Source organism: Venturia canescens, chromosome 1 (genome assembly GCF_019457755.1).
Source record: "Venturia canescens isolate UGA chromosome 1, ASM1945775v1, whole genome shotgun sequence".
Lineage (NCBI taxonomy): Eukaryota > Metazoa > Arthropoda > Insecta > Hymenoptera > Ichneumonidae > Venturia > Venturia canescens.
In genome coordinates, this window is record NC_057421.1 from 21,174,700 (window position 1) to 21,202,456 (window position 27,757).

General features: G+C 39.6%; 2 protein-coding genes and 1 long non-coding RNA gene across 5 annotated transcripts in view; 1 reads left to right on the forward strand and 2 right to left on the reverse strand.

Moving 5' to 3' along the window:
- bru3 (bruno 3) overlaps positions 1-27,757 on the forward strand; it is a 620,380-nt gene that overhangs the window by 109,844 nt on the left and 482,779 nt on the right. The gene's annotated exons all lie outside the window — the stretch shown is intronic.
- LOC122418887 (uncharacterized) lies at positions 12,954-14,617 on the reverse strand. Its single transcript, XR_006262761.1, has 2 exons — positions 14,289-14,617; positions 12,954-13,245 (listed from the first exon to the last, which is right to left on the reverse strand). It is a non-coding gene; the product is annotated as an uncharacterized lncRNA (long non-coding RNA).
- LOC122418884 (uncharacterized) lies at positions 19,728-22,673 on the reverse strand. 2 transcript variants are annotated; one of them, XM_043432979.1, is made up of 5 exons: positions 21,880-22,673; positions 21,258-21,728; positions 20,406-20,755; positions 20,076-20,307; positions 19,728-19,982 (listed from the first exon to the last, which is right to left on the reverse strand). In XM_043432979.1, the coding sequence occupies exons 2-5, from the start codon at positions 21,298-21,300 to the stop codon at positions 19,825-19,827; spliced, it is 783 nt and encodes a 260-aa protein (XP_043288914.1). In that variant the 5' UTR covers positions 21,301-21,728; positions 21,880-22,673; the 3' UTR covers positions 19,728-19,824. The 2 variants fall into 2 exon arrangements, with proteins under 2 accessions (XP_043288914.1, XP_043288915.1); XM_043432980.1 differs by having other exon boundaries at positions 20,406-20,752; positions 21,258-22,673.

Consider the following 27,757-nt stretch of genomic DNA (forward strand, 5'->3'; position numbering starts at 1 on the left):
TCGTTTAGCTTTAGTAGAATTTTATTCCAGTTTTATAATGCGGTAGAGCACAGACAAAAAATAGTACTAGAAAACTGCGGTTATAATTGAAAATTTACGGTGATAAATATAACCCGATTGTAGAAATTAGAAAAAATGATTTTTCGAGCCGCAAATGAAAGAGCTTTTCCGCTGTGTCTTCTACGATATTTTGTAGAAAAAATAATCCTCATTTTTAATGACGAGGGAGCTAAGGATAGAATAAATATTTAGGTTTGGAATGAAATTAATCAGTAAAGCGAAAGAGTGTGCTTGCGAGCTACTTTTCGTATAACAACGATGCACAGGATTGTCCGTTCGGCCAAATGTACGTCTCCCATTATGTCTTGCCTATAAAGTATAACTGTAGCTTCGACATTAAGCCCCCTAGCTGAGAAATACATTCAGCGTCTTCTCCCCGGTGCACGATTTTAGTTCCGGCTTCCCTTTACTTCTCAAGAGCTTCCGGGCCACTTGCCGAGGGTGTGGGACGCGAGAGTATTACCCAAGATTGAGAGGGGGTGAAGGTGGGGCCCAGAGAAAGATGTGTATGCCGAGATACTTAGCGCAAGCCGTTACTTCGCGTTGTACAGTCCGGCAAACAAGTTCTGAGCGTGGGGATAGACGATAGTAGCGTAATAGTACTCCTCGAAATTCTCACGATAAGACTTCACGTACATATTCCGTATATGTATAAAGCGTGTATACCTAACATGTATACGATGTATATGCCCTGAGAACTGAGTGCAAATGGCACATGTACCAACCTCGGGGAAAAAAGAGTCGCAAGAAATATATAAATGGACTGTTCTTGCTCTCTGTCTCTCTCTTTCTCCCTTTTTCTCAGTATTTTCTTGCTATGTAAAACACATACATTTATATTTGTCCCCGAGACATTGGAAAAATTATTCACGACAACTATTATGGACTTCGCTTTTCTCGACACGAAAAAACAGTGCGAAGCAGAGAATATACGGTGGGCAATACAAATTGTTCTTCCCTCTCTGCCACGCATCAGCAGTCAATCTGTCGACAAGGATGAACGACAACGACGTCTGTGATTGAGCGATGGAAATAGATGTAATAATTTCAAGAATTTCCGTCTGCAGGTGCAAATATTTTTCTGGGGTCTTACATATTTTCTGTTAGACGATCGCGAACTAGGTTTCGCTGTGTGATTTATTATTATTCAAAAGAATGTATTCAATAGCTGTGTATCATCTGTGAAAAGAAGTTTTCCTTTTTTTTTCTATATACGCGATGAAACTTTACGTAGTTCGAATTTTGCGAATATATGTAAATACTTTTCATACTTGTTACGGCTGCCATGTTTCATACGCGGGGCTGTTTATGCGATAAAATCAAAGTGGATTCTAAAAGAGCGTCAAAATTGCGGGGCCTTTGCCAAAAACTGTTCGTCTTTCCGTGGTAGACGAATACATAGTTTATTTAGTGTAGTATGTGAGATACTATATGTGTATATATTCATGTACATACTCTGTATAGGGTGGCTCTCGCCCTATTGGATTCAAAAGACGCTCTCGATTCGCTTCTGCACCATTCTAGCAAAAGCTTTCCTCACTCACTCACTCCGTCTCTCTCTATTCCATTTATTCCGTATACATAATACATCTCGTTCACTATTACGCGAGGTAGGCAGACAGGCAGAAAGGCAGGCCGGATAACCGGTCGGACGTATTCTCATTTCTCTCCCGCTCGATTAAACCGTTCCTCGATAGAAAAACTTTCTCTCCTCGTTTTTTTTATTTTATTTTATTTTCTCTCTCTCTCTCTCTCTCTCTCTATCTTTTTACCCCCTTTTACGTAAACTTTTATATTTTGTCACAGAATCTAGTCTATCCGAGTACGAGTTAACGAGAAGTCTCATTAGAACTTCGATCTAGTTGTAGTATCGGCTGTTTTGACAGACAAAAGAATAATGGGGCCTAGAAGCGATTGGGGGACTCAAAAGGCGTCATTGATTATATACATTTGTAGGCTCTCTAAGTGCTGAACTAACGTTATACGCTTAGTGATGCGATGTTATATCGATTTTCATAGGCTCATGCCGCAACGCCTTGTTGCCGTTTAATCCATTTTCAATATACACAACGTTTCCGACATTGTTTCGTCACGTACATATATATACATATCAACGCCATATATTCGCTTATATCCGTAAACAAAGAAACATTCGCGCATTGCCCGCCCATCGTTCATGGGTACACACGCATTACGCATTCGAATTGCTACCGCAGTCGCATGAATATGAATGTTAATTGGAGCAAACTCCCTCTCCTCTCTCGCTCTTTCTCTCCCCCGTTTGTGGAATTCACGGGTTCAAATTCTCGGAATTCGGCTCTGATATTTTTCATACTACTAATTACCGTGCGGATATCTACAATTGATCTATGATCAAAAGACTGTTTTCTCCACTGATATCGCATCAGTTAAGCCCTTTTTTCTTGAAGCAATCATACACTTCTGAATGTATGAATGAATTTATAGAATATCGATAGAAGAGCTGTGGCCTATAATTTATGCACTACGGAATATAATCCTATCGAGAATGGCGCGCAGCTCTCTAGCGCCAGCACCACCCCACAAAATTTACCCCTCGCACAGTCCAGGGTAGCTTTCGCATTTTCCTTTTCCAACAAAGTCACACATGACTGCAACGCAATATGCTCACAGGCATGTTCACCAGCACTTTCTGTCTCTGAGTTCTGTACGTTGTATACATACGTGTACAAGGATGATGATGGGCAAAGAGAGAGGAAGGGGAAGTGAAAGGGGAGAGTGGAAGGACCTGGCACAGGTCGCAAAGCTGTAATTACTTTACGCGTTTACTGCGTCCCCTTGGTCCCAAAGCCAGCGTGCATGCTTTTGTCGTCGCTCCATGGACGATTGGAATAAAAGCGTGGAATAGAAACGAACGGTAGACGTGGAGGAGGCAGGAAAATCTTCTGCAAAGCTTTCATTTTATCGATTCAAAATACAACGGAGCGTGGAAGATTCCTTAATTTTTGTTACAAATATTTGTAACTTCATTTAGCATCTGAAGGTATGCTGTGGCATCATTTTTTTTGCTTCGCGTGGAAAATAAAGCACTCGAACCCTCTCACGGTTTTTGAAAAATTTAAACGCGTTTTGAGTGAAAAAAAAGTTTCAGCGTTGACATTTTTGATGGATTTTTCCCTGAATTTTCGCTTCTTGAAAAAAGAGACATCGAGACCATAAACATGTATTCTCGAAGAGTTCCGCCGTATTGCTGAGAGGGCGCATTTATTTTATATATATAGGAGAGGAAAAGAACGATCCCTGGGGTCGAGTGGACCATTCGCGCTCGATCGGCGAATTTATTCGTCCGGAATGAAGTCGGATGGCGCAAGCTGCAGTACCTGTGCCCACCTTCACATAGGTACATACAAAATATTTGCGAGCACATCTATTCACATAGGAGAATATACCAAAATCTTCTGAAATCGTCTCTTCAGGAGCCTTTATCGAAGACTCGAGTGGGAAGAGCTGACAATAAGGGCGGAACAGTTTGGAGAAGAAGCGAGATCTCCGGAAGAATATACTCGGCGACAACGGATTTATTTCGTACAGCCATGTTTTAAAATATTTTTTTCAAATGTCTTTTAAACTTTCTTCAAAATATGAAGACTTTAGCAAAAGTTACAATAAAGGATCGCAGGCTTGGAAGCTCGAGTCGCTCTTTCTCATAATGTATGATGCAGAAACTTCTCTATGAACTAGAAACGTTCTTATGGACACATGGAATGCATTGATACACGTCCATAAAGTATGTAGGCTTCTTAGTATACTGTAACTCGAAAGTGAACATGTTTTGAAAGTTATAGCGACGACTGGTATCCAACAAGTAGTGAGAAACCATCTTCATTTGAAGAACAAACATTGAATGCGTCGAAGTTGAGACAATGCATAATGCACGGAGAGAATTGAATTTGAAAAATGACCGTCCGGTAACGATAGTACGGTGACGAGCTGCAATTCATGATTTCATTATGGGAAAGAAGTTGAATTTTCGTATGATAAAAATGATATTCCTTGTTCACAGTAGGAACTTTTACTGGAGTATTTAGTAAATTTTGACGTCACGGTGAATTTTAGAGCGCTGCACTATCAAAATTTCCGCACGAATGTTTATGCTGAGGATGCGGCTATACTGGGGACATGGTAGGCGTACTTTGTCGCTATATCGGTCTATTTTCCCATTTTTAAAAAATGCTCAGCCCTTCGTTGAAGTGTGCAAATCACCGATTTAGTGTGCTACGAAATTCGCGTTAGGGCAAAGACATTTTAACGTGATGTACCGTAAAATTCACTAAAGGTTTTGTGAATTTTAGTATACGTACGGTGCATTTCACTATTTGCAATATTTACTATTATAAAGCTGAAAATTGCGCAAAATATTGAAAATTTTACAGCGCGTTACTGGAATAAATATTTTTCGTTAACTTTGCCCCGCAGTCAAATATATCCGGTAAATTTTACAGTGAATTTCAAGCTAAATATTACCGTGCAATTCTCTCCGTGCATTTCATTTAATTGTAGCAGAAATGATTCGTTAGCGTTAGAATTTTTTTTTTTCATCTTTTTGAGCGATGTTTCGTGGCTGATGAGACTTTTCTCTAACTCTTGATCAAATATATGAAATATCTGTTCTCTGAGCATTGATTGGTGCGATTTTTTTAATGCTCGGACGAGGAGTTGTTGAGAATACCAAGAAAATGATGATGGGAGTTGTTAATTTGAGTGAATCGAGTCCGTCACATAAATCTGGATAATTTCATAAAACAAAGACAACGAGAAATGAGTTTTCTATCCCGCGTGAAGCGTAATTTCGTGAGATTTCCAGCGAGCGTTGAACAGGCCACACGAGATGAACGATTATCCCTATCAAATCTTTCTCGTGTCTGAGTCTGGTCAGGGGGCTTTCATAAAATTTGTTAACAATCAGTCAGTTTTATTGTAACAAGGAAATTATTAGCTTGCGATGAAACTCCGGACAATAGTGATGGTATCGCGATGAAATTAAAAAATTCTCCTACAGTATCCGAAATCAAATTAATTTTCGTTTAAATTAATATTTCGTCAGCGCTGAAGTATTCCGTAGGGGTAGCGTTGGTGCGAATATCGTTATGAGACTGAAGCCGGGAAGGAAATATCGCGTTCCATGGGAATAATAGCCAGGCCAAGTTACCAACCAGCATCCAGTAATTTATTAAATATTTTCCATCTGCATTCCATTACTCAAACACAGTTCTAACGAGAGTCTTTCCTTTTTTCCGCGAGTAGCTCTATAGTTAGAAAATATGGGCTGGGAATAGAGTGCGAAAATGTGTAATGTGCCCTTCGGGTGAGTAAGAGAAAAACGAAGCGCGAGCGGCTCGCAAATATTCCTGAATCTCACTTTTTCCCCCGTATAATCTTTTCTCAATTCTTCTCATTGCGACATAGATTGCCATGAAATTCATGTAAACGAGATAAACTGTTCGGTCGAATTAGAGAAATTGTGTAAAATAAATGACGACGTCTCTCCCCTCGACAGGCTTTGGTTTTTTACCGATTTCCTTATAGACATTTCGTTATAAAGCCGAGAATAAAAAAATGGAAGTTTAACCCAAAATTAAGAAAAGCAACTGATATTTCGGAGCACGGTAGCAATTTCTGTCAAAATCTTAATGTGTATCTTGACAGCAGACGGCGAATAGAAACATAATTCTTCACCTCTATAAACAGAGAAATGTTCCTAAAACACTTTTTGCTTTGCTGATGTCTCGGAAGCTTCGTCGGTCGGATCCATTGACGCGTATATGAAGATAGACTTTGAAGAGAGTGCAGGTCCATCTGGCGTCAACTACTGGAACTGAATGTTATATACGTTTTATATCGATAGGGCTGAAAGCATGAGTGGGATTTGCGATTTCATCTGCTCGCTTTCGTGCATGGATCATTCTAGAATACATCCGAGTTCCACGTGTTTGCTCTCTCTCTCTCTCTCTCTCTTTTCGCGTTCAACTCGCGTTTAAGTCACGTTCCCTCCGCCATGCTTGGTCTGGTATAGAATTTTGAGTCAATATACGAGGAAAGAGGAGGGTTGTGATGGAGTGAGTAATATTTGACGCACATATACATACACGAAAATAATTCGAGTTTACGAGCGGCCGTAAATGCATCACTCGCACTAGGGATCGTGAATTACCGGAAATGCGATTCGCGAGTCGATATACTCGATATATAGAACTCGAGCGGATCACACATCAGGCGGATGTGGGAATATGCGTGCGTATGGGAGTGTGCATCGTATACGCTGTGCGGAGATTTTTCATGATCTGGCTTCGCCCTTGATAACGAGAGTCACGATTATTTTTTTGTGCACTCGTTTTGCGACACCATGCGTTATACTATCTGCGTGTCAGTTATGCCACTATTTTTTCATCGTTCTCTACACATCGATGTGTACAGCAGCGAAAAAGGGAAGCTTCTAGCAAAAACGCATGTCGTTCCAGGCTTGATCCATTTTATTTCGTTTTATTGAAGCGAAAAAGTCGCACGAACGCTTTTGTCATCGGGGATTGATAGAGTGGCTTTATAAAGTCAGCCGCAAAGCTCATAAATTCTTAATTGAATCGAGTGAAATAAAAAAGTCATGAAATTATTTTACAGCATAGTGTAGATTACGTCTTCGTATAACTTTGCACCGCAATCGATTCGCTTGATCGAGAAAGTAGCGTTACGATAAAAAGATATTGAAAAATAACGAATAACGTCGATGTGCAGCTATCGATATCATTGAATTCAGCTTGACGATCCTTCAACAGATATCCGCTTGCTTTTAATCGTCAATATTTCCATATGCTTGCTATGGATACAGCCAAAATTATACGTTCGATATCCCCGCTCATTAAGTGCTATCTCGTTTCATTTTTATTTTCAACCGCGGCGTGTGTGAAGCTCATCCGCATAGGAGCTCTTGGAAGATTTTTTGGTGGGAGCCTGGGATGTGTGGCCGAGAGTTGTGGCTGTATTTTTGTGAAGTCCGAGAGAAACAGCGAGGTAGAATAACCACGAAGTTTCGGAGAGAAAGAGAAAAGGAGCGGGGGAGCGAAAAAGATGGAGAGGGCGAGGGGGAGGAAGAGCACGAAAGCCAGCCACGTAAAGCGGAATGAATCTCGCAGCCGCACGTGGCTTGGCCGCGATCCACACACCCCTCCTCACGTTCCAGAGCGTGCGTTCTCCTTTCGAGCTCACCTCGTTTTCAACCCCCTCCCCCGCACCCCCGTTGCGTCCTCTAGTGTAACTTTCAGCTATGCGCGTATACACCCTTCTAGGCAGAGAGAGCACCGCGAGCTTTTTATATGCCGAGAATTTAAATTAGATACGAGCACTCTCGGTCCGCGAGCGGAGAGAGGGAGAAACCGTGAGATCTGCGCCAACCTAACGCTTGTATCGCGCACGAATATTTTCTTATTCCCTTTCACGCTCTGTTTCACTATCTTCCCTATCTCTCCTCTTTATTATCTCGTACCAGCGTGCACCCTGAAACCCTATTTTGCTACGCAAAGATATAAACCCCCCTCCGTACACGTAACTCTCGACGATTTTCGCATACTGCTCAGTCACGTTGTAATTTCACACGAGATATAAGGAAGAGTATACTACTCGAGCTAGAGTATATATGGCTGCAGACGAGAAAAGAATGAGCTCAACGTATAACAAGTATTCGTATTATAAATTTCATTACGGGTAACTGCTACCTACGGAGTACAGTGCTTGGTTTATTGGACGCATGTAGGTCGAATAAACCGTGGTTTTTATTCCTTCATATTCACGAACATAGTTCGATAACTTTTTTGTTCGCACTCCGTAGAGGGAGAAGAATTAACATGAGGAAAAAATTAAATGAAACAAAGACGAGGCAATGTTTACGTTTACATTGCTCAAAGAGTGTAGATCCCCTGGATGCAAAATTGAAGGAAACACAAACGATTTTATGTGTAAAGTTTAAGTCTAAATTGGTATGAAATAATAACCCTTAGAATACGTATATTTTTTATACGGACACGCAGTTAGGAATGTCCAGCTGCTGCAACACCTCGGAGCTTGTGGCAGTTGAGCTTTTCATACCCTCGAGGAAGCACCTAGACGATTTTTGCTTTTCTCATCCATTCTTTTCCCTCCCCCCCTCCCTTTCTCTCTCTCTCTCTCTTGCCGTTGGACAATGAGTACGGTTTAGAATCGCAACAGTCTGCACCCGAGAAAAGAAGCAGTGAGATAAGCGAGGTAAAAAAAAGCGTCAGAAAAAGCTTGACCCGAGGCGTAGCAAATTAAAGCGCGTGCTGTTGCCGAAAGAGGAGAAAAGCTCTGGACGGGCTCGGACTTCTTTTCTTCAGCCAGGATGACGGTGGTCGTTGAGAATTTTTTTAGCCTGAGGCGGCGTGCCAAAATGTGATTGTGGCAACATTGCGTCACCACTAGAAAAAACGTATGAGTATGTATATATGTATATCGGTTAAGGAGGTTGGGTGGCGCACGTGTATGGCACAGGCAACGCAGCAACTCCAGAGGATATCTTTGCAAGAATCCTTTCGGCTACTCTACTCCTCGTCGTTGTCGTCGTAGCCGTTGTCACAGGATAGGAAAAGCTTCTCGGGAGTAACCCGATAGATGGAACGACCACCAAGCCGGGCATGTAGGATTTTCTCCTCCTTTCGAAAGCGTTGTTAGGATCCTCTGGCGCAAGGCCAATCACATCGACTGGCTGTATGTATGATAGCCAGTCGATGCGAAAGATATACTATATATAGCCAAGTCCTTCCTTCCCCTCCTTGAACATTGAACACTGGAAGCCATCCTAAGCTGGCCACAACCCTCTGAGTTAGCCTACACCAAAGTGATGTCCGCGTCATCGAAGAGCGTGAGAAAATACCCGGAGTCTTTGAGACCTTGGAGCGAACGATGAACGGTATGCAGCCCTCTTGCTACGTGAGGGTAACGCTGTCGAAGAGCGAGCAGGAAAAAAGACGTGAAGCTATTCCAAGCTTCTTGTTTGCAAAAAAGTTCCGCGTTCGATAGCCTCCTGTTTCTAGGCACTGGTCCGAAGCAATTCTGCGTTGCTTGTATCGAAACGAATACTCGCGGTTTCCAATGCAACCATTGACCCTTTTTACTTGTACTGCCAACGTTGATATGGCGAGCAATATATCGGAGCTTGTGGAAATTTGTGAGCGAAGGGGGGCCAGGGGGATATTGTATGCACTCAGTCGAGACGGTCGTCCACGTATTATCTGATAAACCCGGTAGCCGCTCGAGGCTTGCCTGGGCAATTTTACGAAATGAAACAGCTGAGATGTGTATTGAGATATATACCGGAGCTTATTCGGGTAGCGGAGATACAGATATACCGATTGTTATTTAGGTTTTTTCCCTCCATTCCTCAAGGGCAATCGAGCAGAAGAAGAAGCTATATCCCACAGTCTCACTATCTTTTGCCAGAGAAATTTTCGTGCCTCGTTAAATTCACATCCTTTTTACCTCCTTCACACGATTTGTCTCGGTCGATTTCAGGATCGTCGAAAGTAGTTAGAAACTGGACGTGTTGTTTGCACGCTCAAACCCTTGCCTCTCATGCTACCTCGCTGTCTGCTAGACCCTCTGTAAAAGCCTCTGCACACCCTCGACTCACCAGCCTGTCGAGATACTGACACTATGTGTCTGCGTTTGTTTGTGTGGGCGTGCGTGCGTGTGTCTATCCAAGTATCGCTGTGTGCCGGGCTCCTATGAGTCGGTGAGAAAGAAAGAAGATTATAGAGGGTGCGAGAATCTAGTTTCTCATGGCGTGAATCTCGTAACGTGTTCTCACTAACCTGCAATTCACTTTCGTGCAGACGTGAGAGACAAGAGATGCAGAGTGGGAGGACGAGCGGAAGAAGTATACCGAGTTTTCGAAGCGTGGAAGGTCGGTTGTGTGTTGGCTTGGGAGAACGACGGGGGTGTAAAATTCGCTCGTTGAGAATCGAGAAAGCGGGAACGCGAGAGCTGCGCGAACGAGGGCGGAGGAGTTAGTTAGCATGCTAATTTCAGAACGGGAAACACTTAAATTCATTATACAAACTACTAATTGCATGGATAATGAGCTATCGCTAATCACCGAAAGAATTACCGGTTTGAGCAAAACGTTTATTTCGCGACTCAACTAATCCCTCTCTTTACAGGGTTGTATCTTTCGTATTCGCTCTCTTCCTCGCCATTGCTCTAACTCCTTTCACGTTTTACATAATAATACTAAGTGAAGTATTGATCAATAGTGTTGCAGACTCTGTAGCGGAAGACTATGGCAGCACGAGGAAGAGGTCGAACGCGAGGTTTTAAATCGGTTTACTCACAGTCGTGACGCTCCATTGATTTTCGTTTGGTTAGTGACTTCATTGAACAACGTAGCGTGAAATTTGATCACCGCCCTCTAAAATAATGATTCACTCCCACTTTTTTTTATTACCTTATAGACACTTTTGCGGCATAATTTTCAAATATTTATTTTCAAGTATCCACATTGTGAGATGGTACAATAGTCTACGTGACTCTGGACTCAGAAGAATCATACTCGCCGCTCCAAATCTCCCCTCATAAAATATATATCTCCACTCTTTGCGTAAATTTGAGTTTTATCGCTTTTCGAAAATTATTCGCTCTCTTTCGTCCGAACCGCAGAGCCCATTAACAAAACGAGGAAATTAAGATAAGTGGTATTTGTACAGGCTCCATCATTAATTTGATTCGAAACGCAAACAAACGATCTCGTCACGAGGGCAATTGTAATATCGCTGGGATCTGAAAAATTATGTGCGTCTCTCATGCGTCTATCGTACACACGAAATATATTTCGCAATAATCAATTTATCTCGGCAAAATAAAATTCACGTATGCTCTAATAAAAAAAATTGTTAAAACCTCACAACGTCAGTAACCATGCACATAAACGCGCTGAATAGTATGACGCGATCGTGGTTTACGTCTACTTCGTTACTTCCGTTATTTTCGAGTAGCCAGAGCACCACACCACTCGAATTCCTTTTCATTGCTCGAGCATATTATGCAGAAAGCATACAAAGCTCCCGATAACCGCTGTTCTTATACTTCGTTCAAAGGAAGAAAAAAAACGAGCGGAGGCCCGCGAAGAGAATATTGCGCTCTTTCTCCATTCTCCGTCGGTCTTCATGAGAAGAGTACCGCATGATCGTCGGCCTTTATGTTGATATTATTCCAAATTCATGCGGCCGAACGCCCCCTAGGTATGCTCCTAAATTTTCACGAGAATGTCTACTCATGATGTAAGATAATCGACGGGGGGAAGCGCATCGGCATTTTCCATTTCATTCCCTCACGGCGTAGAGACAGATACGGTGTGAGGAACGTGTACGTGGCTCACGTAATCTGCCCGGATCCTTCGTATATTCCCCCTTCACGAGCGTAATGCTCTCCGATAGTATATGGACGTCGTAGGGATACGAAACATCAAGTATACTCTCGAAGGAACCCGAAAAAAAGCATAATAGTAAAAGAAGTAACGCGGAAAATAAAGGGACTCGTATCTTTCCTAGGGACCGATATAAAATAAGCATCACTTCATGATGATTCAAGAAATTTCATCGTGAAAGACATTCGCTTGAGTTTTTCTACTTAATTTTTGTTTCACCCTTAAAAATGGAATAAAATCGAATTTTTTGTTCCTCCGATACTTTGGCGTTTTATTTTTTTGGATATCTTCAAAACAAGGGAACGGTCGAGGCTCTAAAAAGTCTCCAAGCAGTTTTTTATTTTTCCACTTGTTCGATATAACGAACAGTCTGAATATTCTATTTCTTCTTGTTAAGAAGCTGACTCCTTTACGTGACTCTTATCCACGAGTGAGCCTTTTTCCTCGGCTGCTCTCAAATATGCACGGTCGACCAACCCCCCGGTTGAAGAATTTTCGTTAGAGCCCTCGCCCTCAACTCACTAAAAACACGGAGTCTCAGTGACACATCAGTAGAAAGAGAGCCCTAATCGGTGGACGGGAAATGCTGAGCGTTTCGTTCATTCGGGTGCTCGCAAAACGGACGAATAGATTGGGCCTTAAGAGAGCATGGGAATAGCGTCGAAGAGGGTACGTGCAGAAGCAAGCTCGAATGGCACCGCAGGGGATCGCGGTTAGCACCCGGGCATCGTTGTTTTATTCTCTTGCGCGGCCAGAACGATCTGGAGTTTTGGTGAGAGAACGCGAATCAAGTTGTAGGACCGGAGTGACAGAGAGGTTTGAAGGGCGGTCATCGAGGGAAATGGTAGTGGCAGCAGGGGACGTGACTAGCTTGCCATGAGTGGAATTACTTCTAGCATCGGAGAACTCGCCTTGGATCAGCGATACCGTGCCAATCTCTAAACGTACAAGCCCTCCCTGACTCTCCCGACGCATATCAACGTGTTTCAACAACCGTTCTCGCGTCCCTGAATGCCAACGTTCCATCTCGTGCCACTCTTCCTGCATATCCACTTGGAGCAAGGATCACGTATATCGTTACGCGCACAACACCAGCTGCCCGTCTGCCTTTTTGTAAATGTGTTTACGCGGACTCTCCTCGCGTATGTTTAACCTGTTTACTCATACGAGATATTACGAATGAGGAATAGGCTCCCGAGAGTGATTTGCCATCGTGGATACTCTAAAGTATCGCAGTCAGCAGCAGTTCCGGATGGACGATTCAATGGATCGCAGGATCGAATAAACAACTGAATTCTTCCATGAGTAACCCTACGGAAGCCTGTGATGAGTTAATGTTTACTGTGGTAGTACTTTTCAGGGCACTGTATGCGACAATTTGTTAGAAGTCATTGCTTCCGGAGATGAATATTTTTGTTATTGCTCTGCGAACAGTTGTAATGTTTTTATTCAGAAATGGACAACAGCAAGTTTGTATTGTTGAAGAAATTCCAATAACTTCATGTCTCTGCGGTATAGTCAAGCAGCGTGAGTTTTTCATCCTTCCTTCCTCTCGAAGCTTGCGCTCTTATACAAAAGAAATTGTATTCGTGACCACAAATTATATCGTAGAAAAGATTTCACGCTGCACGTTCCCAACATTTTAACTTCCTCTTGCCTCCATGGACGCGGACCATTGTATACGATCTACGTGTATAAGCGCCGCCACAGATATAGTCCACCTGGAAATATTGCAAGGCCGTGAGTTTCCATTGCACGTAGATACATTTGCTCCATTGCTTCTCAACTCGCCGCGTTTTACGAGCTGGTTAAAATACATCGAGAAGTATCAATACGATTCTAGATGCTTCATTGATTTGGTGAATCCTCATTGACTCGTAAACGTTTTATTAGTTTGATGGTTCGACTAAATTTCACAATTTCGCATTCTTTGAATTATTGTAAAAAGTATGGATATTTTTTCATTGTTCACGTCATTTTTATCATGAAAAGTGTTGTGCATTTTGATCGCTTGGTTCATTTTATTCATCTTGGTTAGGAATCGTCGAGGCTTCTTCATACCCGAAGATTTTAAGGTACCGCTCTCCAACGTTTTCTTTGAGCCGGCGTTTTTCTCAAAGCCCATGAAAAACAGTTTTGCATTGCCCTAGCGACATACTTGTGCACTTCGAATGTCTTTTAGGCAACCATGTGAAATGATGAAAGTTTTCAGCGACAAGTAATGAGACACTTTTGAATCAACAGCAAAGATTGGAAGAAATTGGGGTCGAGTTAGACTCCCGCAAACACTGTGAAGTTTCGAGTGACGAATTAAACTTCCATTTCGTATGTTTGTGAGAAGTTTAAGCTGCTTATGAGAATGATCGTTGGATAGTGCTCTTAAAGAGAGTGAACGAGCACGAAGAAAAGAGTCAACAATCTTAGGGGGCCGTTTATTTGTTCGCTCTTTAACGAAAGCGAAGAATGCACGGGGATGAAACGACAGTAAAGCAGACGCAGCAGTAAAAGATAAAGAAAAAGAGAAAGGCAAAGTAGAAATTGCGCACGTGAGAACAAGAGATTGGGTGACTTTTTGAGTCCTGGTTTTGCGAGCATAACCCCGCACTCACTTCCACCGAGTAGTTACACTCCTACGCGAATAGTAATGAATATGCGGCCGAAAACGAATGGAAAAGGAGAAAAGGAAAGGAAATAAGGCTGGGAGCGGCTGTATAACGGTTTACACGCTCGACCCATTTCCTGCCCGACGAGACCAAACTCTTACCTCTCCATCCTTCTTGCGCTATCCCTCCCTCACTCGTTCCCTCTTTCTTTCTTTCTATTCGTCTCTTTCGAACATCAGACCTCTGCACGCCAAAGTCTACGGCTCTTTTGCCGTCAGAACGACGACGTCCGGAAATCCTGTGAAAAAGATGGGAGGATGAGAATTCGTTCTCTTCCGGTCCCGGTGGTTCGTGGCAAAGTATTATAGTGTGTCCTGAGCAAACAAACCCTTTAAATCGGAGTAAGCAAATTCCACGGGTCGTCGAATAACTCTGCGAGGAAAATCATAACGAGATATAATATTCCGCCGTGCTGTTTCTAACGCCCGGTGAGATGCCGAATAATTTCATTTCGTACCGGCGAAATATCGACTAATGTTGGTACGTCACCACAACCATGTCGTGAAACGAGTATTAACAGTGGACTCGTAACATTTCAATCGAATTATATGCCAATGTATAGCGCGAAGAGTGCAAGAAAAGCAATGGGTGTGCAACTAGTCCGTTCAACTTACGAGATCTCTGAATAATTTCTGAAATTCGGGTTGTTGAATGTTCATGTTGATATATTTTGAAATGGTATATGATCTCAAATATTAGTTGGAAAGATTTCGAGCGAGTCAAAAGTGTTGTTTAATTTCGCAATTTGTAAATGGGCGTTTGAAAGCCAAAATGAAAGTCAAAAAAAGTGTAATTTAAAGCGAAATTCATGAAATTCCGTATACCTTTATGAGTAATGGAAATGACATTTAGAATCAAACAAGAACTTGAAAATGTTTAAGTCGAAAATTTTGCTGCACGACTCATCAGCTTGTCTGAAGAAGAATCAGTTATGAAGCTCCAGAAACATGTGGTGAATTGGAATGATTTGAAAATAAAGCAGCTTGGTGGCTAAGAATGGTACTTGTCTGTGAGATACAGGCCCAACTCGTAATTTTCAATAATTATACTATAGCTTATAAAAGATCTTTCACATATTGTAGATTAGAATAACGAGCCTTTTCAGTGGGTCTATGATAAAATTGTTGAGTCTTCTCGAACTGGAAGTTGCCGCTTGCACTACCCCATGATCGCAGTGTCTTTCGAATAACTGCACGGGGAAAAATTTCAAATTTCTTTGAAACAAAAAATCTTATCTTTTTTTTCATTCCACGGAAAAAGTACCGGGTCGACGGTGCACCTCCATTCTTCTCAATTATTTCAATTGAAATGCGGAAAGGAATGCGCAATTGAATTGAGAGTTGACACACCAATAGAAATCCAGAATCGGTAAACACTTACCTGCTCTGGGATTGGGTTGAGGATGGTTGAGCTTCCAACATCCAATGGTCGTTGGTTCCTAAGGTAAGACCAACAAGTTTCCAACGTTCATGATAAATATATTGGCCTAACTCATTGTCAGATTCAGTATTGACACAACAATACGAGACGTGTTTTCTCAACTGTTATTTGAAGTTGCCACTACAGAAAATGGAAACGTTGTTTAGCAATCTAACTCTAATTTATATTCTGATACAAAGTCACGTATCCAATCACTCATATTTATCTACCAGTCAGCCCTACTTTCATTCTTAATCTTTCTTTTTTAGTGCTGTCCTGTCGCCGTATAGTCTGAGAGGCACAGCGACAGTCAGGGCCTCGCTCGACTAGCTCCTATATCTAATTCTTATCCTTGAATTTACGACTTCATGGCGTGATGTACTTAGTCTATAACAGGCATTCTTCGCACATGAAACATCCACTCAAGTATTTGAAGGGAAACGACTTTTGTCATGATAAAGAGTCGTGATGATTGACTTGAATTCGAACACTAATTGGCAGAGCATCGTTGTCTTTTTTGTAATCGTTCGCAAAAGTGATGGCTAGCGAAGATGCAAGCATGCGAAGTAGCTGCAATTCAAATTCATTTCATTCATAATTTGCTTTAAGAATGAAATCATCTGAAAAAATCTATTATAAAAAGTATAAGAACATTTAATATCGTCGAAAGTATTCTCCTCTACTTGCAAACCAGTATTCTGGGACTGCTAGTATTTCCACTTTTCTTCCTTTCTTTCTTCTTTGACTTTCATGCACGAATTGCCATGGTACTCACGTGGAAGGATAATGTTGGACTTCCGGCGTCGTAGACGAATAACCTCCCTTGTGAAGTCATACTTAGCGCTAAATAATGAATATGCAGCAGTAATGCCGAAGCTGTGTAGTTCTCTCTATTACTCTCCGTTGCCCTTTCTTTCTCGTTCTCTCTCTCTCTCTCTCTCTCTCTCTCTTCCGCTCTTAGGGAGATGTTAAGGCAAAACGAGGACTCGCGATGAGGGAGTGCCGTACTGTCGTAGGTTAACGAAACACGGCATAACGGTGTAAAACATAATTATCAGTGGAAGCAAACGAAGAAGGAGTTTGAGGAGATTAAGGAGTGACGAAGAGGGAGAGGAGGCGAGAGAGAGGTACGAAAGGGCTGCATTATTCATAGCCGCGTGCGCCTGGTTAGTTCGCTTTTAGAACACATATTCTCGCCGCTCTTTTTTTCTCTTTGCATTACACATATTTAGCCCATGACTATGAGCACGAAAGCTCTAATGTTATGCTGCTCGTTCTCCTTCGTATTTATGTAAATTATTTTTTTCTCACCGTCTGAAATGTTTGCGGTTTTATGAGGAAAAAATCGAAGTCAAACATGAGCGGGAAATATAGGTAATAAAATCGTCATGAGAGTTTCACGACGACCATTCAAGCGAACAATCTGACAGGTTGTTTTCAAAGAAACATCCAATGGTGGAACTTTGAAAGATTCGCATGGAATTCTTATTGCTGTAGAGACCCAAAACCAAGCTTTTCGTCGTGTACAATTTCAATAAAAAAGCCTTGTCTCGTAAAAAAATATTTTGTATTATAATCGCGAGTGTACTTTTGTTCCCTTTGATTTTCTTGGTTTAAAACATTTGACGTTCAACCCGGGGTATGGGATGACCCATTTAGCCCGTATTGAATGAAACATGAGATGTAACAAGAACAGCAGAACAGTGAAGTTGATTGAGTAGAGAAATTTATACATTTGAGGCGAAGACGATGCAGAACGAAAAACGAGCCACAGGGGAGGGAATCTCGTCCACCACAAACAGTAGCTTCTTGAAACCTCTAACTATCTTCTTCGCTTATTTTAGAAGATGAGTTGCCACGAGAAGGTGCACGTGGAAAAGCTGTCTGAAAGAAACGAGCGATGGAAAGAGACAGAAGAGAAGGATTGCGCGAGCAGGTTTCTTGCCAGAGGGATAATAGGGCTGAACTGTCAGTTGGTTTGATAACATAATACTTGGAACTATTTACACTATAACCTATTGTTATCAAACGGTAAGGTTTCTTCCTCTCTCTCTCAACTGTCCCTTTCTCTCCTGTACTTTGTTTTCTATATTGCGGATTCACTCCCTTAAATTTAGCCTTTTCCTCGATCCTATTCGCTGCTTGCTCTTGCCCCTTTCTCTCTCTCTCTTCATTCATCTTTCCCTTAATTAATACCGCAAACAGCGGGATGCTTGAGGAGCGAAACGGAACGAGAATCGTTGGATCTCGTGTAAGGTAGAAAGAGGATTGCTTGAGGATCCTAACCACCTAATGGAGCCTGTGCTATCGAGTTCATAACGTTGCTTGAACGGCGTGTATGATTTTCTCCGCAAGTATGAGTTCGTACGCTGTTTTCAAGGAGACTCCCGAAAATCGAGTTATTCACAGCTTCGTTCGAACTTCATACGAAGTCCTTCATGAATGAAAAATCAAACATTAACCGGTTGGCAGATAAAACACTCGAACTCGGAAAATAAATATTCTTACTCAATTACGTGTTCAATCACCCATCCTCGAAGATAAGAATCTTTAATGATGCGAGAAATCCTTGGGTTTCATTCCTTTTACAAATTTAATTCAAATAGAGAATCGTTGAGTTTCGCTCATTAAAAAATCACACCAAAGTCTAGAAAGTTCTCGCCTGATGCGAACAACATTCATTGAGGTAGCCTTAACCGTGACAGGCTCCAGAGAGATTACAAGTTTACATCGACGAGCCGCTTCGTGTACTAATCGTTATTGGAGCTTCCAAGCGTAATAGACGCTTCACATATATACCTCTATGTATAAAAGAGAGAGTAAGAGAAAGAGAGACAGAGACTCGAAGGGGATAGAACGATGTATGTAGATGTAGATATGCAGAGGTATAGTCTCTGGTATCAACGCACAGCGAGCGTAGCAAGGGTACCATTGTCCTCTTAATCGTGTCGGCTGGTGGATTCCGTTGGGCGACATCCGTGGCTCTAGTTCACCGGAGGTCGGAGGGTTGGGAACTGGTTGCCGCTGCGTGCGATGCGTCGTCGGTAGCACTCGGGGTTGAGTTGTTAACGCCGCGACGCCAACGCCCTCCAACCCTACGCGGAAGGTTCCATTGTTTCGTAATGAAGACTGATGACAGTGTGTGTATACCGAAGAGGACAGAGAGAGGAGAAGGATGAAGCCACGGGCCGAAGCTTTCTGCAGAGCCCTTGTGTGGACACTGGAGGCAAGAAACCACCGGCAGTTTATTAGGTGATCGTACGTGTTAAGTAGTACGTGTAGATACATTCAAGGTATTCCACAATTGCACGGGAAAATCAAATTGACTTGGCAAATAAGATTTATTTGGTAATTCGAAAAATTTGTTGATCCGATTAATATTGAGGATATTGCTTAGCTAAATATTGGCAGTATTGATAGAATTTTTAAACTACAAAATGGCTTCAGTTGACACAGTCGAGTTGGGTTTCAATGCGAGATTCTCATCAGTTTTGATTCTTCTGATATTTGGCAACGAGATTATGAGCGATCGAATCAACACGTCAAAAAAGTCTGTAGTCTCAATAAAATTCAACGATATTCGACTCGTCCTCAGTGTGATTTATTGAATTTGTAACTGGGATAGTAAACGTAGCTGTGCATGGAATATTGGACGACAAAGTTTGGAATGTTGCGATCACTTTACAAAAATAGCTCTAACTTCGTCCGAAGGTTTTGTGCTTGAATCAAGGTGGAGATATACCCGAGAAAAAAAAATTATATATATATGTATATAATTCGATATGTACATTCATATACGATCATATCCAAAAATTGGCCAGGTCTGATCATATATAGTTATATATCTTGATATATACTGATATATATTTATTTATATATGCACATATACGGTTATATATTATACAATTTTGACTCAATTGAGTCGTGTATTCATATATAGTGATATATGGTTGGGTCTAGGTATATGATTTTATATATAATCATGCCCAATTTAATCTGTATACGTTCGAACATCAGGCGACTATATATATATTGTGTCCGAAAATTCTTCAGATTTCATCATTCATAATTGGATATGATTATATATGTAATAAAAAATTTTTGAAAATTTTTTTGCTCGCATAGAAAAAACCTTTATTTAAAAAAATGTTATTATGCTACTGACAAAAATTGAAACGGCGATTACCTTCGCGAAAAAAATGAGAAAAATGGAACTATTTACGATTTATTTTTTTGAGCTATTTTTTCGTTGGCTTCATGTTTTCTTTTAAGCTCCCCAATTTTCTGCGACATAGCATGACGTATTTCTTTTTCAGTCTGAGGTAAGCCGTCCTTGTTTTTCCATCCTTTTTTCTCTGCTCGCATCATAGCAAAATCTTTAAAAGAGCAAGAACATTCATTAACGTTATAGAAAATGATTTACAAAACTTGCGGAAATCTTTAAAAAAAAACGATATTTAAATACTTACTCAAAATTTCATTTTTGGCAATTTCATTTAACGGCTTTACGAGTTGATTGTTCCCCGGTTTATTTTGATGAGCACGTGCAGCTTGTCCAGTGAATGTACAGTTCAAATAGCCAGAAGGTTTAAAAACACCGACAATTAATCTTCGAGCAAGATGAGAAGCTTGTGAAGCCATTGCCAGAGCAGGTTTCAATTCTGAATCCTTACAATAAACTTGATCCACAAGTTTTACCATCTGATCCGTAAAAACATAACCAGAAAAAGGATAGTTAATTTTATTTAAAATCATAAATAGAGGAATCCAAAATAATCAAATTTTAGATGTACACACACCTTATCTCCTGACCAATCTTTTCCAAAAAGGTCATTTGAATCGGATAACCCGAAATCAGCTTGAGCAGGCTCGTTTCCTTCATTTTCGCTTTTCTTTTTTTTTCCATGTACGAATCCCTCGTTTTTTTCGTTCTTCATTTCCAAGTTGTTATTTGTTTCGTTTTCAATTGATTCTCGATCAGATTCGCTGCTCTTATTGTGGGAAGAATCTTCTGGTTCGTCATCCGATTCGCCCTCCGTGGTCGTATATGAATCCTCGAGCACTATTTTTTTTTTTTGCTTATGAGCAATTTTTGCCGAAGATGTTGATGGTTTAGAGATCTTACACGTCTGAGGACGACTTACTCCTGCTAATAAAAAATGAATTAAAAGTAATAATCATCAATTGATGAGGCTAAATATTTTTTAAATATTATCAAATATATTGACCCATGTTGTATTTTAGGGAAAGAAAAAAATCTCAATAGATCATTGAAAACAAGTACTTTGGGGAAAAAATAGTATGACAAAAGCAGTGGTAGAGATTAGAGTCTTGCATATTAAGAAAGAGACAAAATTTATAATGATTGAGGTTTATTTTTAATCGAATTTAAGGCCAAGAATTTACAATGTTCACTTGAGATGCAAGATTCCGATCTTCACCACTATTTTTTCCCAAAGTACCTTGTTTTCACTAATTTATTGAGATTTTTTTCATTTCATAAAATTTAATAAATCATGGATCAATAAATATTGATAATATTTGACATATATTCAGCTTTAGCAAATATTGCAAATGTAGAAAAAAATAAGCAAATAGCTAAATATTGCAAAGAATAGCAAATATTAAAGATATTCAGAAATTTATCTTACCACTTGCTAGCGAAGCAATTTTCTCTTCGGCGTCCTGAAGCATTTTTTTCAATTTTTCCTTCGATGGACTACATTTTTCTTCTGCGTCTGTTTGTTTTTTGTTATTCTTATCCGCTATCTCATTTTCAATGAAAGATTGAGTCGCTTCGATGCCTTTTTTTGAATTTTCTTTTGATGGACGGTCATGCTTCTGAAAAGTACATAAATAAAAAAATGATTTAATTTCACTCAATTTACACAAACAAAAATTAATTAACAATCACAATCAATAAAACAGAATTTTTATACATACCAAATATTTTTGTTTTTTGCACTGCGATAATCCTTTTTCCTTTATGTTCCCAGCGGACTGCGGAGATGAATGACTTCTTTTTTTTAGCTGCGTATTGGAGGTTGAACCTTTTGCTTTTGACTGCTTGCTTTTATTTTTTTTTAGAGCTTCGTATCTTCGATTGACGAGATTCAGGTCATCTAAACATTATTGTATTAATGATAATTTTTCGTTTATTCAACCGGGGAACGACACACTTTTTACGTTCCCGTAAAACTTTGAACGTTCAAAAAAAGGAAAACGAAGCAACAAGATAGTTTGTAAAATGCCATGAAAAATATCTTAACTCACCGGAATGCAATAAGACTTCTCCTGTGTACTCGGTACCTGACCATAAAAAACGGACATTGTCTCCTTCATTTGGTGGATGCTTTCCATCGAAAATCACGTCTTTATCGAGGATTTGACAAACTGAATTGTCGTCGTCGCACAAAACGATAAACATTGTTTGCGATTCTTTTTATTCACTTAATTTAACTGGTGAAATACAATTGTGTGAAGTACGGGTACACTTAGAAAACACGCACGTGTATCCACTTCGTTTTTTGCAAAGAACAAATATTCACTTACACAGAAAGAATATTAGAATATTATAGAATATTGCTATAACGAATATTACAACACTGCTGAATATAATTAAACGAAGTACCAGTAAACTCTATGAAACACGCACTTACGCGTCGTCACTACGTTTTCGGGCAAAGAACGTCCGCCAGAATTCACGAATGTCAGAAGTGGCTGCGCATTGTATGAACATTTCGTTAAAACCCTTTGTTCGTTCGCACCCGCGCGCGCGGCACGCGGGAACGTTTCGGCTCCCGCGCGCCGCGCGCGGCTGTTGCAATACTACGAAGAGTTCGAGAACGATAGAGGTCAAAAAAGACGAATTTGAGGAAGACGAAAAATATTGAATATCGATACAGTGATACACCATTTGAGAGAAACCGTTTGATACGATTGTCATTCTCTGTTACAAAATAACTGTGATAAAACCAATAAAAAGTGAATATTGTTTCGTGCCGAAAATCTGTAAGTATATACTTTTTTTCGTACCGTGTATATCGTAGTGAATATCGAATACGTTGTGTTCGATCGAACGGATATAAATACATATTTCGTTCTCATGAAAAATTAAGCCGTTGAATTTTTCGTTCCACTCGCAAAGAAAATAAAACTTCCGAAGAAAACTGGAAATTTATTCTCTAATTTATGGAAACCGTCTCCTCATTATTACAGTGTGTTCGTCAGTGTGTCTACAAAATCTTGAGACAAGTATATATGTATTTCACACGAATTTTTCAAAATGTCATCGGATGATACCGATCACAACTCGCCTGTCCCAAAAAAAAAGTACAAACTCTACAAGACAGATTCTTCTATTACGGTACGTTTTGACGATCTTTTTTGTTTTACGATTATATGTATATCAGACACTCGGAAACTATTTAAACTTGTAAACTTTTTCAGGATATTCGTTGACACATTATAAATAGAATATTCACAATCATTTGTAGAGTCTACGTCATACCGTGCAAATATTTAAATTTTGTGAAATATTTCTATCCATGAAAAAAATCCTTTTTAGAAAATAACAAAAGAATTTATTAATAACATCATTTTCACTATTAATAACAATATTTTTCAGTTCCAAAAAAAGAATTGAGTAAAAGCAATGGTATGACTTGGAAATGTTAGACCGAAACGAAAAATGAAATAAAAAAAAATTATTAAATAATTCTCTCATTTTTTATCTCATTTACATACGATCTGTTCGAATCCACGTAATTGAAACAATATTCTTTTTAAGATCTTTTGAATGAGCTGATATAAAACCTAAAAATCGGTTGCTAAATTCCTCTTATATTGTCTGTACTGATATTATTTATCTGTACTGATTTTTATCTGTGAAAAATGATATTATTGTTTGCACTCATAAATTTTCATAAATACATTTAGGTTCCATTGAGAACGTTGTCGAGATGGCAAAAAAATACTTCAAGGACCAGTGACGAACAGAGTGATCATGATGAACAAAATTTTCTGCACAACAACGAGGATCAACGGAATACCTCAGATCACTCACTCCCTTGCGCTGAAAATTTTGACGACAGCTATTCATCAGGTGGCGATCATAGCGTTTCTAGTATGCTTAATACGGATGACTGTAACGAATGCCCGGATACTGCATCCGAATTAAATATTCGCATGGGTGATCACCTTACTGATTACGATAATCATGAAGATGATAATGAGAGTAATGATGAAAATCATTTGGATGATGTAAATGAGATGAATAGACATGATAAGCTGTATGAAAACAGCACGGTATATGTAGATCAAGCTGTGGTCAATTTATTGAATTATTACGTGCAACATAATATCTCTAAAGCTGCGTTAGAAGAATGCTTAAAAATGCAACATGAAATTATTCCTAGAGATAATCAACTTCCAAAAACAGTATACAAATTGCTCCAATACGCCAAAAATGTTGCACCATCAGGCGAAGTAATTAAACATTACTATTGTAAGAAATGTTTACTTTACATTGATTGCGATGGAAAAGTACTAAAATGTCCTATATGCAATAGTTCTGAAAAAAAAAACATTGCATTTTTTTTTGAATTCGATATTTTTCATCAAATCAAATTTATGTTTGAAAAGAATAATTTAGCTCAAATGTTAAAGTCGCCTAGGTTGTCACGACCTGAATATATTTCGGACATAAACGATGGTTCTGAATACATCAGAGTCAATTCGCGTCCGGGCCGTTCTGAATATGACTTAACATTGATTCTTAATACCGATGGATTGTCTTTGATAAAAAGCGCCCAAAGTCACTGCTGGCCATTGATGTACACAATTGCAGAGCTTCCGCAACAAATTAGAGAATCGTTTGTGATTATTGCTGGACTATGGCAAGATGAAGAAAATAAGCCACCAATGAATGTTTTTCTCAGACCACTTTGTCTCAAATTAAAACAGTGTTTCACTGATGGTGTAAATTGGATTGATCCACAAACTCAAAAAATGATGAACTCCAAAATCGTCGCTCCTCTAATTATTGCTGATGCTCCCGCAAGAGCCCAAATTCAGAATATTTTCAATTTCAATGGACGTTATGGATGTAATATTTGCGAAATTCGAACTATACGGGCGAAAAAAATTGCAGGAAAAAAAACTATTCGAATTTATCCATTTCAAGATGAATGCAAGATAAGAACTGGAGCGAGAATGGAATCACAAGCTCGGAAATTGAAAAAACTGCTTAATAAGAGTCATATTAGAGGGGTCAAAGGATTCTCTATTATATCCTGTTTGCCTTTTATCGATATCGGAACATGTGTTTTACCAGAGTACATGCATTCTGTATTGCTTGGAGTTATAAAACAATTCATCAAATTATGGTTCTCTAAAAAAGGCCCTTGGAACATCAAAAACTGCGCTGCTGCGATTGATGATTTCATGTTGAGTATCCGCACTCTCCTGTCATTCTGTAGACTACCTCGACGATTGACGGAATATAGGTTTTATAAAGCGTCCGAATTTTATAATTTCTTGATTTTTTATTCTCTTCCAGCGCTTGTAAATTATTTGCCGAAAAAATACTTGCAACATTGGATGCTCTTGGTTAAAGCGCTGTTCAATTTGCTGAAAGATCATATCTCGCAAGCTGATCTCAAACAATCAGAAATCTTACTCAGATTATTCGTAAAGCAAATTGAGAATTTGTACGGTGATAGAGCGTTGAGTTATAATACTCATCAGCTTTTACATTTGCCGTTATGCGTTGAACGTTGGGGACCTTTGTGGGCCACCTCAGCATTTCCATTCGAAAACTATAATGGTTTTATTTCAAAATGCGTACACGGTACCAAGAATTTTGGTCAAGAAATTATTAATCATTTAATGATCGCGCAGGGAGTGCAGATTTTGAAAAATAGGGTACTTGAAATTCAACGTAACGTTACAGTACTGAACAGTAAAAAAGAGTCACAAAACTACGAGCTTCTAGGTAAAGAAGTAAAAAATTACATCTTCAATGTTACTGAAAGCCACTTATTTTTTCACGAGAGTTTGAATTTGAGCAACCTCCGCGTTTTTGCACGGGCCAAAATAAATCGAGAAATTTACACTTCTGAAATATACAAAGTGACAAAAACAAATAGCCACACGGTCGAAATAGATATTGATGAAGATACCAGTTTATACGGATCAATTCGGTTCTTCTTTGAAATAGAAAACGACTTGTGTTTCGTTCTCCATTCTTATACTGTCGAACATACCAAAATGTTCTTTCACTCGCAGACACGAACAAAAATTGAGCACGTAATTCCAATAAAACCAAGCGACCAATTTTTGGTATTAAAATTGAAAGATTTAAAATCTATCTCACAAGTTTTAAGAGTCGGTAATTTCATTTGTAAAAAACCGAATTCCATTAAAAATATTTGGTAATCATATTTTTTACTCAATATCAGACGTATTTTCTGTATATATGAAGATCGATACAATGTACAAAATAAAAATGTCCGCGCATACCAAGATTTCGATTTCGTGTTTATGCTGCTTATTTATGGACATATATACAAATAATATATATATTATTTCTAATTAGTTTTAAATATGCTTAAATATGTGATCATACATGGCTCAATACATACCCATATGTTCATCTACTATGAGTCTGTACCTGTTATACATAGTCATATATAATGATAAATGGTTCTACATTTATCTATATATATATTTTTATATAGTCAGATTTGAGCTCATATCATTCAGGTCCACTAAAACACACATATATATAAATATATATACACTCATATACATACTTATATATGATTGAATATGGCTGAACATCATATGTGTATGATCGAGTTGGACCATGTATGATTTGATATATGGAATGATATTTGATTATAAATGATTATGTACAATTATATATTACTTCATATACAACCGTATATGGATATATGTGATTAGGCAAAAAAATTTTTCCTCGGGTATATGATGAAGGCGAGGGAATGAGCGGAAGAAAATAGTAGGGATGAAACAATGTGCCCTTGCAGGGCCACGGAATGACGATAAGATGCGACACGGTCTTACGAGCACTTTGCTCTAGCAGGGCTTCACTTTAAGTGTCGTTGGACGATATATAGTGGGGGAAGAGAAGGGCTAAGAGGTTAAACGATTGAACATAGACGCCAACACGTGTGCTGAGACGATGTCAGCTACGATAATATGCTTATATGTGAGCTTCATGAAAGGAAACCTTTACAATGTCGCCTCTATGTATATTTATATACTTCGGTTTATCAACTCGTTTACGCTAACTTTTAGTCGTGTTCCGTTGAGACGTTCGCTCCTGCGGAAACACGGATCCATACTAAGTTTGATGCGCAATTTAACTCTCTACTCCTGCCACTGTTATTTCTCTCATCGTAGCTTCAACATCCACGACCTTCAACTGGATAATGATTTTTCCCTTATATTTAGCACGTTTCCGAGAAAATTTTTCTCGAAATCGGTCTTAATAGTTCATTTTGCTCATAAATTCGAGTAATAACTGGACGCGTGATAGGTACATCACTGCTCGAGCGAGGTGCAACGAATATCAAAGATGAAAAATATAAATATTCTTGGATGGCCGACAAAAAGTTACGTGAGGTAAGCTCAGCAATCAGAAAGAGGAAATGTAATGAGAAGAGAAAGAATTCTCAGTGAGGAATGATTGTAGAAATAGAAGCAAAAAACCGAGGGATGCTGGATTCATGATAGATGATCGATTTATTCCAAGCATTGGCTGTCTGATGAGGCAAATTGCAGAAGATACAAAGACTTTGTGACACGAATGCGGACTCAGAAAGTTGGTTAGCAAAGTTTCGGGAACGAAGATACAAAGTTGAAACTGGCGTGCTCAAGTCTGGATATAAAGGCATCCGAGGATGCAAGGACGCTAAGAAATGCGCAAATGAAAATAGAGCCGTAAGAATAATTGTCCACTGTTCTTACGAGAGAGTGAAAAGTGAGAAGAGAAAACAACCTGAGAGAAAGCTAGAGAGAGAGAGAGAGAGATCGGCACAGCCGTGGGCTTGTCAGAGTTCGGGGGTACCAGCATCGATAGTCGCATGTATGCCTATCGATTTCCAATCGTCGACTCGAGACTATT

Excerpts from the sequence above, each read along its gene's own strand:
- LOC122418884 (XM_043432979.1), bottom strand. The coding sequence starts at position 21,300 with ATGCTTCAGGACGCCGAAGAGAAAATTGCTTCGCTAGCAAGTG. Across the intron at positions 20,756-21,257 it reads AATTGCTTCGCTAGCAAGTG|CAGGAGTAAGTCGTCCTCAG; the intron begins GTAAGATAAATT and ends ATTTTTTATTAG. Across the intron at positions 20,308-20,405 it reads AAGATTGGTCAGGAGATAAG|ATGGTAAAACTTGTGGATCA; the intron begins GTGTGTGTACAT and ends TTTACGGATCAG.